Source organism: Alosa sapidissima, chromosome 7 (genome assembly GCF_018492685.1).
Source record: "Alosa sapidissima isolate fAloSap1 chromosome 7, fAloSap1.pri, whole genome shotgun sequence".
NCBI classification, from domain to species: domain Eukaryota; kingdom Metazoa; phylum Chordata; class Actinopteri; order Clupeiformes; family Clupeidae; genus Alosa; species Alosa sapidissima.
The window spans coordinates 7,750,313-7,765,446 of record NC_055963.1 but is presented as its reverse complement, the minus strand read 5'-3'; the positions used below and the strand labels follow the sequence as shown (position 1 = coordinate 7,765,446).

The following is a 15,134-nucleotide window of genomic DNA, read 5'->3' as shown; positions in this document are numbered from 1 at the left end:
TTACTTCAATCACATCAACTGCGGGTATCTTTCTAGGAGTACGCACTGAACCCGATCTCGCATAATTTCTCTCCGTGGCTTTTGTGTTCCGAGTTTTATCGTTTTCGTATATTTTAGCGTTTGAACATTACGCATTTACACATAATCATGAAAGAAAGAAGAAACACTCAGCCGATGGTGGTGAGATGTAAACTGGTGCTTGTTGGAGATGTCCAATGCGGAAAAACGGCAATGTTACAAGTGCTGGCGAAGGACTGCTATCCCGAGGTACTGGAATATCATGTTTGAGAACGAAAAGGCGAAATTAATTTTTACTGTTTTATTCGTTCATGTGGAGCTATGTATGATAGACAATTTAAGGCAGTTTGACGGTATCTAACCTGTTGTTAATGATGTTTAAAGTTGAGTCAGGAGCCTAGTAGTTGCATCCCTCAATTAGGGAGCTCATGTTCGTGCCATATGTCTTAGACGGGTTGGTTTTCAGAATTTGCTGTGGTTTTTACTCACATTTTAATCTCTTGTGTATGCTATCATTAGCTTATTTGACCTTTTTATTAACTGCGATTTTATTTCTTAATCGAGTATTATGTAGTTTATTTCACTGCCCAGCAGTGGCATCACGTCGTTACCTTACCTGTTTGTGATGAGGTTCTTTGCTGTTGTGCAGACATATGTACCCACCGTATTTGAGAACTACACCGCTTGTCTGGAACTCGAGGACCAGCGGGTAGAGTTGAGCTTGTGGGACACATCAGGTACATCTTTACCGTTTCATTATTTCAGATATTTAATACGAAGTATTTGCTCTTTGTATTTGTGGTAGGTGAGAGAGACAGTGGTAAGTGCAATGAATATGTGATGCATATATATGATATTACTGACACGGCATGAATTACATATTTTTATACCATGGAATAGCCCTGTTGTCATTGTGCTAAACAAGATCATGTCAGTCAGTTATAATGAAATTACACAGTGAAATCAGTCTAAAAAAATAAATCACCATAACCCCACTAAAATCAAATTTAGATCCCTATCTTTACTTCACTTCTATCTATCCTATTTGTGTTCTTTGTCTTGTGATCGGTATTGCATGGCCTGCTTTACCTTATGGTTGTATAAACACTGTGATGTCCAGCGTTCCTGTCAGATTTGGACCCACATGTGACATCTAAAGTGAGCTAGTATGCAGTGGTAGGATGCCAATCTGGGCTCAGATGCTTAGGAGTTGCTTAGCTTTGCCCATACTCCACTAATCAAACAGCAAGGGCAAGGTGGCCTAACATGCACAGATTAATGACTGCATCGTATGTTGGAAAGTGGGTCATTTGCAGTCTAGGGTGCCGTGTCTAGGGTTTGGAGTCTAGGGTGCCGTGACCTCCATTTGCTGGCTGATTAGCATCTTTTTCTAAGCTGACTCAGCCGTGATCATTTAATATGTTATTCTGGGCCATACGTGGAAGTGAAAGTTGTCTGGTGAACATCCCTTGCATGGACCTATTTGTTTTGGTTCATTTCTCCCTCTGCCTGGTTTTGCATCACTGATGTCAACACTCAGCGTCTCCCTTCTCAGCTATTGTCAATATAACCAGGGAAGAATCGTGTGAACCTCAGCAGTTGTTTGAATCATGCTTAGAGAGATGTCTGAAGACTGTGGCTGTAATAGACGTCTAGTCATGATGGCTTTATGCAAATCACACCAAATGATTAACAAGTGGCCTAATTTGGGTACAAACACTTAATTAATTTTGTCTGGGCGAAGAGAATGCCAACCAGGCTAATACAAATCTCTATTCCTTTAACCTCGCTTCGAATTCAGAACTTATGTTAACCACACACTTTCCATATGGTTCTACTGTAACCACTTTTGTATGGTTAATATTGTAGTGTGCTTGTTGTAGCTCCTGCATTTTAGTGTGCTTGTTGTAGCTCCTGCATTTTAGTGTGCTTGTTGTAGCACCTGCATTTTAGTGTGGTTGATAGATGCAGCTCCTTTGACGTCCTCACAGCTGTCTATCATTGTCCATATCTAGCCAAAGCCAAAGCTTGGTCATATGGCCCCTCTCCCTCCACTGATTCCTTTGGTTATCTGCACGCTTGTGCTGTGCTCTACTCTATCACTTAGAAGGTTTTGAGCATCGGCTGAAGGAGCCCATAAGAGTGTGACATGCTCGGCTTAGCTCGAGCGGCGCTTGATTTCAGACAGACGGCGTTGGGTCATGCTATACATGTGGCTTCATGCTCATTCGCCGCAAGGGGAAAACCTGAGCAGTCCACCGGCCCAGCAGCATCCTAATATAGCCATTAGTGGTGTCCCTCAACCCACTGCGACTGACCAATCAGACCATCCACTTAGCTCGGTTGTCTAGCCGGCCACAGAGGCCTGTGCTGTGAGGCAGAGAGAGAGAGGGCCTCATATTGTGGGAGAGCACATGGGTGGCCATGCAGTTAAATCCCCCAGGGGCATTGCATTCTAGCCTATTGACCTGATTACTGTAAACTGTGTTGTTAGTGTGCACTGTGCAGTTTGTGTTGGATTGCTCAGTTTAGATTCACGTCATGGAGTGACTCTCTCTCTTGGTGCCTACCATTCTTCTCAGACAGATGCTGAATAAATCACAGCTGTAAAAATGCTATGGTTGACCTAAATGTGGATATTTTGTCTATATTATTATAGCTGCAATAAATATTCTTTTGAAATTTTAAATAGCACTTTTAAAATCATAATAACAGGTAAAATGTCATATTTTGTTGTGATTTGCAGTATACTCTAGAGTCAGTGTAGCATGATTTACTCATTTTCCACAAGCAGAGTGTTTTAAAAAGCTGAATGAGAATTTGGGGCTTCCCAAATCCCTGAGCTCTTTAATCTCTGCTCAAGTTCTTTGATCTGATTGGTCTGTGTGGAGATGTGCCGGTTGATAGGCAAAGTGCTCTTTCGAGGGTGAAGAAAAAAGAGCTTTATGGTTTTTTTTTTCCGGAAGGTAGTGAGACAACAGTCAAGGGACTTGGTGAGCCCCTTTCAAAAGAATATTTGCTGTAAGCCCCAAATCACACCCATGCCATACCCAAACATCCGAACAGGTTAAAAAAAACCTTTGAACTTAAAATAATGACTTCTAAAGAATGTGCTCCGGTATGCACACAGGCCGATTCTCATGCCATGTCTGCCTGCTTCAGGGTGACAATGGGAAAATGGCAGCTGTCTTTGTTAGTTTCGTTCCAGAGAGCAATGCATCCTGGTGCTGTTTGAGTGTGGTAGGGTGGCATAATAACCTGTTGTTATGTGATGGAAATGTCCTCTACTCATTATATGAATGCAGGTTCTCTCTCTCTCTCTTTCTCTCTCTCTTTCTCTCTCTCTTTCTCTCCGTCTCTTCCCCCACCCCCTTTCTCTCTGTCCCTTTCTCTCTCTTTCTCTGATGCAGTATATCTTCAGTGTTGTTTGTGGGGAGGTGCAGATTGAGTGTCCCCATCGCAAGGGCTTCTGCCCATTGATTGGGCTGACCTCATCAGGTGCTGTGGTAGCTTCGCTTGTCGAGGGCCTGTTTGGGATTTACAAGCCCAAATCAATCTGGACTTTTAATCAGACAGGCCCACCGGACAGGTCACAGGCACTCAGGGGTGCACTGGCGCTGGCGGCGGCCTGCCTTTTCTGGGTGCCAATGCAGGGGACGCGCGTCTCAGCTCGAGGTTACGACTAGGTATTTGTGACCGCATGGATTACACTGCTTTTATTTCATCACGCGGATGGGCCCAAAGTGTCGTCAGACAGGGCCGCCGGCCACGTGCCCAAGGATTTACGTGAGCCTCCCACGAGAGCCCGGTCCGGCACTGACACAGAAACATGTTCACATTATTAAGGTCATGTTTCCAAACAAGCAGGAGAGAGTGCTGTGAAAATAACACGTCCACAAGGCTGTAGGGTTTAAAGGAGGTGCGCAAGGCCCATTTGAGATGCTCTCTGTGTGGAGTATCTGACTGATCTGTGGTGGTGATGAGTGCATATGGATGAGGTTGGAGGGAGGCAGGCCTGGCAGCTGTTGAGATATGGAAATGAGGCAGCTCTCAAGAAGCACTTGCTGAAGTGGTATTGATGGTGGTGGTGATGGAGGTGGGAGGGTGGACTTCTTCAGGGGTCATGGCCACTGGTGTCACGCCGTGTGGGGGGGTGGGAGGGGTTTGTCAGAAGGGCTGTTTTGTTCCCTCCTCACGGGGCTCAGTGATGGGTCCTCTCCTGCATCCCTGCGCCACTGGGTTGGGGGCAGGGTGGAAGGCGAAGGGGGAATGTGTCAAGGCTCGTTCCCAGAGGTCCCCGGCCGGGGGGCGGGGGGGGGTTGCTGCTTCCCCACACTCCTCACCACCATCCTCCTGACCTCCACCATTCTCCTCCTCCGTGACCTCTGACCTCAGGTTCCCTTCTTTTGTATGGCGTTCACATGAGGCAGAGTAGCAGCGATTCATCACAGCGAGGAGATGGTCTTTCAATGAGGTTGAAGTAGAAGGCCCAGCAGAAGTTGAAGGTTAGCCATCCAATTTGGTGCGCGGTTGGCACGTCGGAGCGGTCTATAGGGAAGCTATTGTTTGGCAGACTGAAATGTGTACCATTGGGGAGCGGCAGGGTTACTGCAGCTGTGGGGTGCCTTGAGGAGGGCTTTTTGTTCTAGAAAGAGCTGGAGTTGGAGGTATGGCTTGTTCCCTGTGGATTTAGACTTAGCTTAAAGATAGACCCTGTGTCTGCCAACTAAGTCTTTGCTAAGAGCTTGGCAAACAGGAATTCCCATGCATCAAGCCCTGAAGACATGGGAGGGCTTCCAGAAACCTGGAATTTTGTCTGAAAGGAGCCAGCATCGTTAACCCAGCTGGCCCCATGAAATTCCCTCTTGTCAAAGGAAATAGGGTAATGACATGGAAAGTGCTGTGATAAGGGTGTGTGTGTGTGTATTTGTGTATGTGTGTGTATGTGTGTGTATCTGTGTGCATGTGTGTGTCAGTCAGATGAAGGGTGGGGGTGGAGGGGGGGTTGGTTGCTACTCTATATGAAGGATACAAAAGCAGGCCAGCCCTCCTCCATCTGCTAGCCGACATCAGGCCTTTACTGTGCCCAAGGTTCCGTGCCTCCCATGTCAATCACCCAGCCGGCTCTGGCCCACTTCCCCCCTCTCCCCTCCGCTGCGTTGCTCGGCGCCCGAGAGGCTGGTCCTGCTGTAGGAGACGGAGCACAACTGCAGGCATGGCGGAGCTACACCTCTATCATATCACTATAGCAACCCCACCCAGCCTCCCTCTGGCTCCTGTTTGCGTGTCTTTTTAACCCATATCCCCATGCATTGCAGCCTCTGCCTTCTGCTGTAGGGATGTTGTGTAGCGAGACAGACGCTAGCTGTTGTTGGGGAACATGTGGCACGCACACGCACACACACACACACACACACACACACACACACACACACACACACACACACACACGCACACACTGGCGTGCCGGGACTCGTGCGCTCGGCACACGATGTGTCACGGTGGAAGCTTTTGATGGCGGTGCTCTGTGATCCCAGACTTGAGGACACTGGGGATTAGTGTTGAGAGGTCTCGCCGCCACACACAAAAAATGCCTTTTCTTCCTATCTTTCTCTCTCTCTTCTTTTTCTCTTTCTCTCTCTCTCTCTTTTTCTTTCCTTTTCTCTCTCTCTCTCCCCCTCCCTCTCTCATACACATACTCTCACTCCTCCCTCTGCTGATCCTGTTGCTTTTTTCATCTATTTTCATAGCAAGTGTAGCGCATCAGCGGCATTAGCAGGGGCTGAAGGGAATGTTGGTATGCACACCATGTTTTTCATTCTCCTCTGTACTTGCTCTCTCTGTCCCTTTCTCCCTCTCCTCTCCTCTCCTCTATCTCTCTCTCTCTATATATATATTTTTTTCTCTCTCTCCCTCCCTCTGTATCTTTCACTGCTATGGCAGTATGACTAATTTGTCAACTTTAATTGAAATGGCTCGGTACTTTCCTGCCCTGTGCATGTCCATCGATTTCCGCGTTTAGATCAGTTTAGATTTAATGCATAGTCACACCCAGGGCTGACATCCACCCCACCACGCCCCTCCCTCGAGCCCATCAGTCACAGATAGCTTTTTCCCAGTGCATTCAATCTCTGGCAGGATGCTATCACTGCAAACAGACATTAGCCTTTGTGTACACATCATGCTATAGCCCCCCTTCCCCAGTCTACCACCACCACCCCCCACCCCACCCCCCTCTGCACCCTCTCCCCAGCCCAGCTGATGGAGCAGATACCTGTCCCTCTGATAGCTGCACCACCTTAATTGGAATGCCGCTCTCTGCCTCTCGCACTGACAAAGATGGCCTCTGGGCTTTGCAGCCTTATGCTGCAGATTGTCAACAGAAGGGCTGATGTGGTTTTATGAGGGAAGAATGGGTTGCAATTCCTCCGCAAATTAGGAGGCTGTGAAACTGATGCATATGAACGGCTCTCCATTCCCATATCAGGATTGGTCAGATGTGTTTGTGGGGGGGGTGGTGGGGTGGGGGGGGGGGGGGGGGGGGGAGGTCCGAGTGATAAACCAAATCACTGGTTGATGGGCAATTCCAAAGCATAAAAGCTTTTTTGTAGTGGAGCCAGCCGTGCTGGTTTGCTAACCTTGACGTGAGATAAAGGATTTCCATCAGCTCTCCCCCTTTTCTGCGCAAGTCTCCCAGCAGATATTCTTTAATCCCGACCGTAACATGGAAAATCCAATAACCTCCCCTGAACTCAATATTTCATCCCGCGCTCAGTGGGCACGCTCCAACATCGCCCATATAACAACGTCCTGTTATCTCTCCTCTTCCCTCAGCCAGAGTGGGCATGTGATCAGCCGAGAGCGTTGCTGGCTAGGCGCTCTTTTGTGTCAGTTTTTAAGTTTGATTTTCATACTGTGACAAGTAAACAAAATGGAGGGGAGGGGGGGGCTAGGGGGGAAAGTACTAGGGTGTGTTCTACATCGGTGGGGGGCTAGGGGGGAAAGTACTAGGGTGTGTTCTACATCGGTGGGGGGCTAGGGGGAAAAGTACTAGGGTGTGTTCTACATCAATGTCTTCACAAAGGAGGAAGATTCCTTCACAGCAAGTGGGTGGGGATATTATTTTGGGTGGTGATGCTGGTGTCGGGGGGTGGGTGGGTGGGTGTAGTTGCGCGATTGATTGGCATTTAAAGGAGAAGCCTCCTCTTGCAAAGGGGTAGGAGGAAGGCACGCTCACCACGAAAAAAGAAAAAAGAAAAGAAGAGAATGATGGAAAAAAATTGCGGATGGAGGATTCCAATGCTGTTGCTGTGGTAACTGTGAGGGGACTGAAGACATAGCTTCTGCTGCATATGGGGCTGGTGTAAGATAGTACGGGGGGTGGGGGGGTGGGCTTACTTAAGGATTCAGTGCAGGAGAGTGGAGGCGTCTACCGGCCCCCAGCTTCTCCCCGCTCCTCCGGTTGCGTAATCCTCTGTTTGGATGGAGAGAGAGAGATAGAGCGAGAGATAGAGAGAGCGAGAGATGAGGAGGAGAGGAGAGAAGAAGGGAAAGATCAATGAGGATTTAGAGCTCACTTGTCATTTTCTTCTCCTCTAAAATGCCAATAGAGTGAAAGGGAGAAAGGCAGAAAGGAAGGGCTCAGCTTCCTCTCTCTATGGCGTATGTGCTGCTGGTGACAGTGAGGGAAGGGGGGTGGGGGTGTGTGTGTGTGTGTGTGTGTGTGTGTGTGGGTGTGTGTGTGTAGTGTGTGTGTGTGTGTGTGTGTGTGGGTGTGTGTGGGTGTGTGTGTGTGGGTGGGTGTGTGTGTGTGTGTGTGTGTGTGTGTGGGTGTGTGTGTGTGTGTGTGTGTGTGTGTGTGTGTGTGCGCGCACCAGTTGATGATCTTAGAATTCTCTGCCTTGCCGTCTCACTTTCTGTTGCGGTTTTATATTGAGTTCACTGAATCAGAAGCTAACTGCTGTATCCAATACACAGCAACCTGCTGAAAATGCATTGCCATTTTATAGGAGTGTAGTGAAGTCCTTCCTTTTCTCATGTCCTACTATGAAGGCCACACTGCACTACGTTCTCATCTTCCAGTGTTGTTGTTGTTGTCGTTGTTGTGTTTGTTTTTATTATGCTGCAGACTTCGGTATCTCACACCCCCTCTTGGCATGATGTCTTATTTTTTTAGGCTCCCCCTACTACGACAACGTGCGCCCCCTCTGCTACAGCGATTCGGACGCCGTGCTCCTGTGTTTCGACATCAGCCGCCCCGACATCGTGGACAGTGGCCTGAAGAAGGTAGTGGATCAAAGGCGTTCTCTGAATCGCGCTCGCCTTGCCAACTGTCTCCTGGCTCCCCAGGCTGCCCTCCACCCACTACCCCCCTCTCATGTCTCCCTGTTAACAAGGCCTCCAGAACCACACATGATGCAACAGGAGAGCAAACACACACACATACACCCTCACACACACACACGCTCACACACACACACACACACACACCTCACACACACACACGCTCACACACACACACACACACACGCTCACACACACACACGCTCACACACACACGCTCACACACACACGCTCACACACACACATACACACATACACGCTCACACCGCTAGTTTCTCAGGAAGCTCACAAACATTTCCCACCAGTGAGAGGGATTCTCTGAGACAGCATTCATGACCAAAAAAATGTGCTTTCTTCAGATAACATATGGGCACAGGAGTATTTCACAAATATGCCTATTTCCACTATGGCCTTTTAATGTAATGCGTGTGTGTGTGTGTGTGTGTGTGTGTGTGTGTGTGTGTGTGCTTGTGTGTTTAGTGGAGGACTGAGATCATGGACTTCTGCCCCAACACACGGATCCTGCTCATTGGCTGCAAGACGGACCTGCGCACAGATATCTGCACGCTCATGGAGCTGTCCAATCAGAAGCAGACACCCGTTACTTACGAGCAGGTACGGCCACAAGTGTCGTCATGGAAAAGCCATCACTCGTGTCACTGTGGACTCCCAGATACGATCAGAATCAGAATTACACTTTGATGAGTACATCTGTGTGGAGGTCTCTATTTTGACGCATGACTATGGGACATGACGACCTTTTTGTCGTCATGTCCCATAGTCATGCGACAAAATAGAGTACATATGCTATTTAGCTAAACATTGCAGAGAGAAAGAGATTGAGTAATCTGACTGGCAGAGATTGTGAGATTGAGTAATCTGGCTTCGCTACTTCATTGCCCTCTCTCACGCCACAACTAACCCCCCCCCTTTGTCTGTGCCTCACAGGGCTCAGCCTTTGCTAAGCAGCTGGGTGCCGAGGCCTACCTGGAGTGCTCGGCCTTCACCTCGGAGAAGAGCATCCACAGTGTGTTCCGCACGGCGGCGCTGGCCTGCCTCAACAAGCTGCAGCCGCTGCCCAAGCCCAGTCCCACCCGCCGCCTGTCCAAGCGCCTGCTGCACCTGCCCAGCAAGTCCGAGCTGCTCACCTCCACCTTCAAGAAGGAGAAGGCCAAGAGCTGCTCCGTCATGTGAGTGGGGTGGCGGCGCAGACCAAGACAGAAAAACAACAACAACAACAGAGTCAGAAAATAAATGTCAACCCCCCCCCGCCCGCCCAGCAGTGGCTTCCCCTGCACTGTTTGATTTGGGGAAGGGGGGGTGGGTGGTTTATGATGGCCTCATCATACACCATGTGAAGGGTTCTGTGTTGACTCTTTTTTCCACCCCCCCAAGGGAAAAAAATGTGTAAAGAAACAAAAGTCCTTCAGGACATGTGGACACCCTGTTGTCCACATTGTCCTGAATCTTTTCAGTGCATATCTGCTGTATTTTGTTTTGTTCTTACTCTCCCTCTCTCTCTCTCTCTCTCTCTCTCTCTCTCTCTCTCTCTCTCTCTCTCTCTCTCTCTTTATCTCAACACTGTATCCTTGCTTCTTGGAAAATCAGAGATCATCAGCTCTCTCATGTTCTTGCTCACTGTACTTCAAAACTATTGCTATGTGCAGCTGTAAACAAAAAAAATGGTGTACAAAGTGGTAGCCGTGTCAGGTTCATAATCATTTGACTGCATTCGAGAGGGGGGGAAAAGAAACGGAAATAATGGACTTTTTTCAGATGAACTCGGTCAGAGGGAGCAGTGGGGAAGCCATTTTAAGACATTGTTTGCACAGATAGTATGTGTATGCACGATGGGTACAAAGGAGGGAGCAGCCTGGTCTGAGTCTATCCAGCAGGCTCTAGCGGAGCTGTGGGCTTGACCCCTGCTCATAGTGGGCTAGCCTGTCAGGAGAGGGAGGAAGCATCTGGTCAAAACTGAATAGCAGGCTCAGTCCAGCCTGTGAGTAGTGTTGATGTTCTCTTACTGCTGGCTGCTGCTTGCCCAGACTCCAGCTAAGAGCGGGAGGAGGATACATGCCCTTCTCTGCTCCCAGCGGCGCCTTTGTTGTCAGAACCCCCCCCCCCCCCCCCCCAAAAAAAATAAAAAAAGCAAAACACAGAAGGGGAAAAAAAACAAGGAAGGAGGATTCCGCGTGGGCAATTCTAGAGGCTACCAAAGTTTAAACCATCACCACCTCCCCAGTCCCCTTTCCACTCGTTAAATATTGCCTGATCTGCACGCTTCTATTTTTAAAGAGGCAATAAGATCCGGCGGGGGGCAGAGGGCAGAGCTGCCGCTGGTGCTGGTGGGGAGTGAGATCGCATTAACATGATGATTGGTATCGCCTGGCCTGCAGCTGCTCTGAGACTGCAGGAATAATAGGTCTGAAAGGGAGATCCCAGATCAGCCAAGGCTATCATCCACAAGAGGGGAGTTGAAAAGGGGGGGGGGGGGGGGGGGGGCTGCTGAGCTTAGAGGATGAGAAAGTCTAACATGCTGAGCACATCAGATTTATCAGGGTTTTATTTTCTCTCTCTCTCTCTCTCGTCATATCTCCATCTCCAGAGGATGATCTTCCGGAAAGCAGTTGTAGCAACATGTAGTTGATGCCAATGCAAATCAACAAGGCAAAAAAAGAAAGAAAAGAAAAACATATGCAGTTTTTACATTTACTGGTTTCATTTGTCAGGCTGGATTGTCTTTACTGAGAGCTGTAGCTGGCCTAATCTGTAGGGACAGGCTACATTGTTTTTGTATTATTATTTTTTACAAATTATTTTCATTCGGAGGTTTCAGCTCTCTGATGTAGCACTCCATCGGCATTTGTTTTTGCTCATCCACGACTGCAGTAACGTTGCTCTCATGCCCATTTGTACAGTACTTGCATTTACTTCAGAATGCATACCCGGCACTTGTGGTGGCTACAGTGATAGTTGACAGTCCAGTGTGTAACTAAAACTCGACTCTTTCAGACTTAAAACTCTTAAGCTTCATAGTAATGTGCGCTTAACATATTTCCTGGAAGATAAAAAAAAACTACACAAATCTGCTTTTAACCACAAAGCAATAATGACTTGAGTGCTCATTATGTGACGTATATTAGGCAGTGGCAATAAAAACTTCTGCTTTGTGATTTAATGTCATGCTAACTGCTTTGTGGACGTTTGTATAGCAACGCCTATATTCCTGCTTTAAAAAAAAACTAGTGACCATAATGTGATTGCACCCTGTTGACCTTTCACAGTAGCCAAAGAAGAGGTCGGTTCAACGGTGCCCGATTTGTGAAACAATGCTAAGTATCAAGGGAGGATTTTATTAGCAAGCCAGTAAAGCTGAACAAAACAGAAGTATTGGGATATTTCATTTTCGTCAACAGAATCCATTTATACTCTGTTACACCTCCAAGCACGAGGAAAGCCAACAATAGAAATTGGAAGGGGTTGAAGTCAGCAAGTGTAGTGAATCTTGAATCATTTAGTGTTTAGGAGAGCAAGGGTATAGGAGACCAGTGTAAAGAACAATCGACAATGTGAGAAGGGCTTGGGGGTTTCACGGGATTGAAGGACTTTCACTGGATCAAATGACTAAAAAAGATAACTAACAGGCTGGCCCTGTGTAAAGAAAGCTATTTTTCCATTCAAAGCATTGTCTTTGTTTACTGCTTTTCCTTTTTCATGGTCAATATTTATGTTTTTATTTGGTCTCTGAGGTTGTGTTACCTCTGGGGCGGCGGGGAGTTTTGGCAGTGTGCGACTTCAGGTGGTGATTTGCAAGGCTCCGCTCTTTGGTCACACCAGAAATTCCTCCACATTGCCTAGCAACAGTTGTAGTGAGAGGTGCCTGAGATTGGCTCCCTGGTTTTGGGAGGGAAGGGGGGGCTAAAGGGGGGAAGAGACTCTCGCCTTCACTGCTCCAGATGTAACACTCTTTCTTTGCTTCTGGTAGAAGTGAAAAGAATTGCAACCGTCCAGTTTATCTTTTATTTTATTTTTTTATTGAAATGATCTGTCTCTTTTTGTTAAGAGGTCGTTAACTAGAGCAGTAACCTTGGCTCATGTGTGAAAAGAAAGCTGTTTCTTGAACCTTTTGGCCAACGTGCTGTCATTGTGTGGTACTGGGGTACAGCTAAGCATTCAAGCATGTCCTCTTAATGGTTATACCCGTTGTACATATCTTGTTTTATATAATCTTTGTAAGAAATCCTGATGAAAAGATTGTCAGAGGAAAACTGATTGTTCAGTGACTGACACCATACAAATGTGAGTGATGTAAAACTATGGAGCCCTATATTTATTTCAATATGGTGTTACGTGTGGTTCTTTGGTTTTGGTTTGTTTTGATTTGTATGTTTAAAGATGTTTCTGTTTTGCCTTCCTTTTACATTTCTCGCGATAATAAAGTTTGCCTTATGTGGCATCATCATAATGATATTGCAATGTTTCATTTTAGAAATCTGTAAACTGGTCACAAAGTTTCTCCTCATATTGAATGAAAGGGGAAAAAAAACATAGTGGTAACTATTTTACAAAAAGAGTATAACCATTCCTCTGTGCAGAATAGAGAACATTTACTGTGTAATAGAGCTCAGTGCACATCTTATATTCATAGGACTTGCAGCAAAATTACTTGCTGTTATGGCTTTAGATTTAGAATTGGGAGTAAAATGTGCAACAAAAAACTCAAAACCAACAGTTAAATGCTAAATATCTGAAGGACAGTGTGCCCAAGTCTACTTCAAGTAAAGTGGAACTACAAAAGCAAACAGTTAAAGCACCTTTCGTCGCGGCCTCAAACGAATCCCCCTCTTCCCTCTCTCGGCGCGACACTGCCATCCCAGACCACAATAATAGAGCTTTGATGAGTGCATTCGTCTCAGGCTGCCGTTCCTAATGACTTTTTTTTCCGCCGAATGTGGGAGGGGGCGGACGGAGCAGGGGATTGGCTGTCTCCCCTCACGCATACAGATGAGCTCCAATTAATGAGGGAGTCCACTCAACGTGGGCCGCGCTGACGGAGAGGAGTCGCGGTGCTGTGCGGTGCGGTGTGGCTAGGCAAAGTGGCTTGCCGGGAATCGGCCCCTCAGCATCGAGAAGGAGCAGCCAAGCTGAGATAGCCAGGATTGAGTCTGAACTGTCAGGCAGATTAACCAGCCTTAGGCCTCAAGCACACTGCCGCAGCCATCAGCCTGATGTAGCGCTGAGGCAATTACAGTCCACATCACAATACCATTCAGAGCATAGCACAATACAGTTGGGAGCTCTGCCATAGAATAGAATACAATAGCTTATATTACCATAGAATGGAATAGGGTAGAAACTGAGATATGGTGGTAATAATGTCAGAGTTGTTGTTTGAGTAGAGGGGAGATTAGAATAGCTTTAGCACAGTGTTGACTTGTGTCATCCTCCTGCCATATTTTGGAATCTGTCGTCACTTAGGACCTGCTGTTAACTTGGCACCCTCTCACACACACACACACACACACACACACACACCACATCCCTCTGCTGCAAGAATCTGACGTCTCCTCCTTTAGTCCACACATCCAAACACTGGCATTCACACATGCATGCACACACACACACACACACACACACACACAGATCCTAGTCTCAGTGACACTGGGTTGGCACACACATCTGTCTCAAGACGCAGCATCTGGGAGGGTGTGCCCCCCGTGCGGTGGCTGGCGTCTGAGGAAGGCTGAGTGCCAGGGGGACAGGTGGCTGAGGTGGGCAACCGCCTCCCCCCTGGCTTTTCAACCAGGTGCCAAGCAGGATGTCTCACCCAGACCCCAACACTTGGAGATGGCCCACAGCCCTGAAAACACCATGGCAGAAAATAACACACACACACACACACACCATTGTGTTTAATGTTGTTTACAGAGATAGATGAGCTAGAGTAGACTATATACTGAAAACAACATCTGTGAGCATGCTCTTTTTAGTGTGCTTCATCACTAATTCCCGACTAATCCACACCACTGCACGCGAGCAGAAAAGTCAAAAATACTTTCTTCTCAAAATAAGTAACCAGATGTCATCTGAAGTCTCAGCCCACAAACACACACACACTCACACTCACACAAACACACATACACTTGCACGTCCTCATCCACAGATAAACACACATTTAAATGCGCAGATGTACACAAAGGAGAGTTGGCACAATAAAGATGTGCATGGTTCAACAACAAACCACCTCTGTGAATCTCAGACTTCACCCCTACCCCCGGTCATGTCAATTGGAGGAGAATGAATGGTGCCTAGTGTTGACTATAAATCTCAACTGGAATTGTTGGGGTGACGAGAATGTATCTGTGGGTGGGGGGTGGGTAGAGGTGGTAATCTGAACTCCTTGTAAACTCATGAGGTCAAAGTGCCTTGGGCCATTGAGCAGGTTTGTGTGTGTGTGTGTGTGTGTGTGTGTGTGTGTGTGTATGTGTGTGTGTGTGTATGTGTGTGTGTGTGTGTGCGTGCGTGTGTGTGTGTGTGTGTGTGTGTGTGTGTGTGTGTGCGTGTGCGTGCGTGCGTGTGTGTGTGTGTGTGTGTGTGTGTGTGTGTGTGTGTGTGTGTGTGTGCGTGGTGAGTTGGGCATAGCTCTGTTGCTTCCACAGCGGGGCTTCTCTGCCTCACTGGGTGGTCTTCTGCCATCGCGGTGGCAACAGCATCCACCCCCTCCGACGATGCCCACAATGCAAATGAGCTTGCCATGGTCTTTGGCACGGCGG

At 47.5% G+C, this 15,134-nt stretch overlaps 1 protein-coding gene across 1 annotated transcript; it reads left to right on the top strand.

Annotated features, from left to right (window-relative positions):
* On the top strand, positions 1-10,488 carry rnd1b (Rho family GTPase 1b). Its single transcript, XM_042098294.1, has 5 exons — positions 1-267; positions 668-755; positions 8,195-8,304; positions 8,842-8,976; positions 9,310-10,488. Exons 1-5 carry the CDS (start codon positions 148-150, stop codon positions 9,553-9,555), a joined length of 699 nt encoding a protein of 232 aa, XP_041954228.1. The 5' UTR covers positions 1-147; the 3' UTR covers positions 9,556-10,488.
* Positions 10,489-15,134: the final 4,646 nt, after the last annotated feature.

Coding starts and splice junctions, on each gene's coding strand:
- rnd1b (XM_042098294.1), top strand. CDS start 148: ATGAAAGAAAGAAGAAACACTCAGCCGATGGTGGTGAGATGTAAACTG. Junction 756..8,194: donor GAGCTTGTGGGACACATCAG/GTACATCTTTAC, acceptor TTATTTTTTTAG/GCTCCCCCTACTACGACAAC. Junction 8,305..8,841: donor TGGACAGTGGCCTGAAGAAG/GTAGTGGATCAA, acceptor TTGTGTGTTTAG/TGGAGGACTGAGATCATGGA.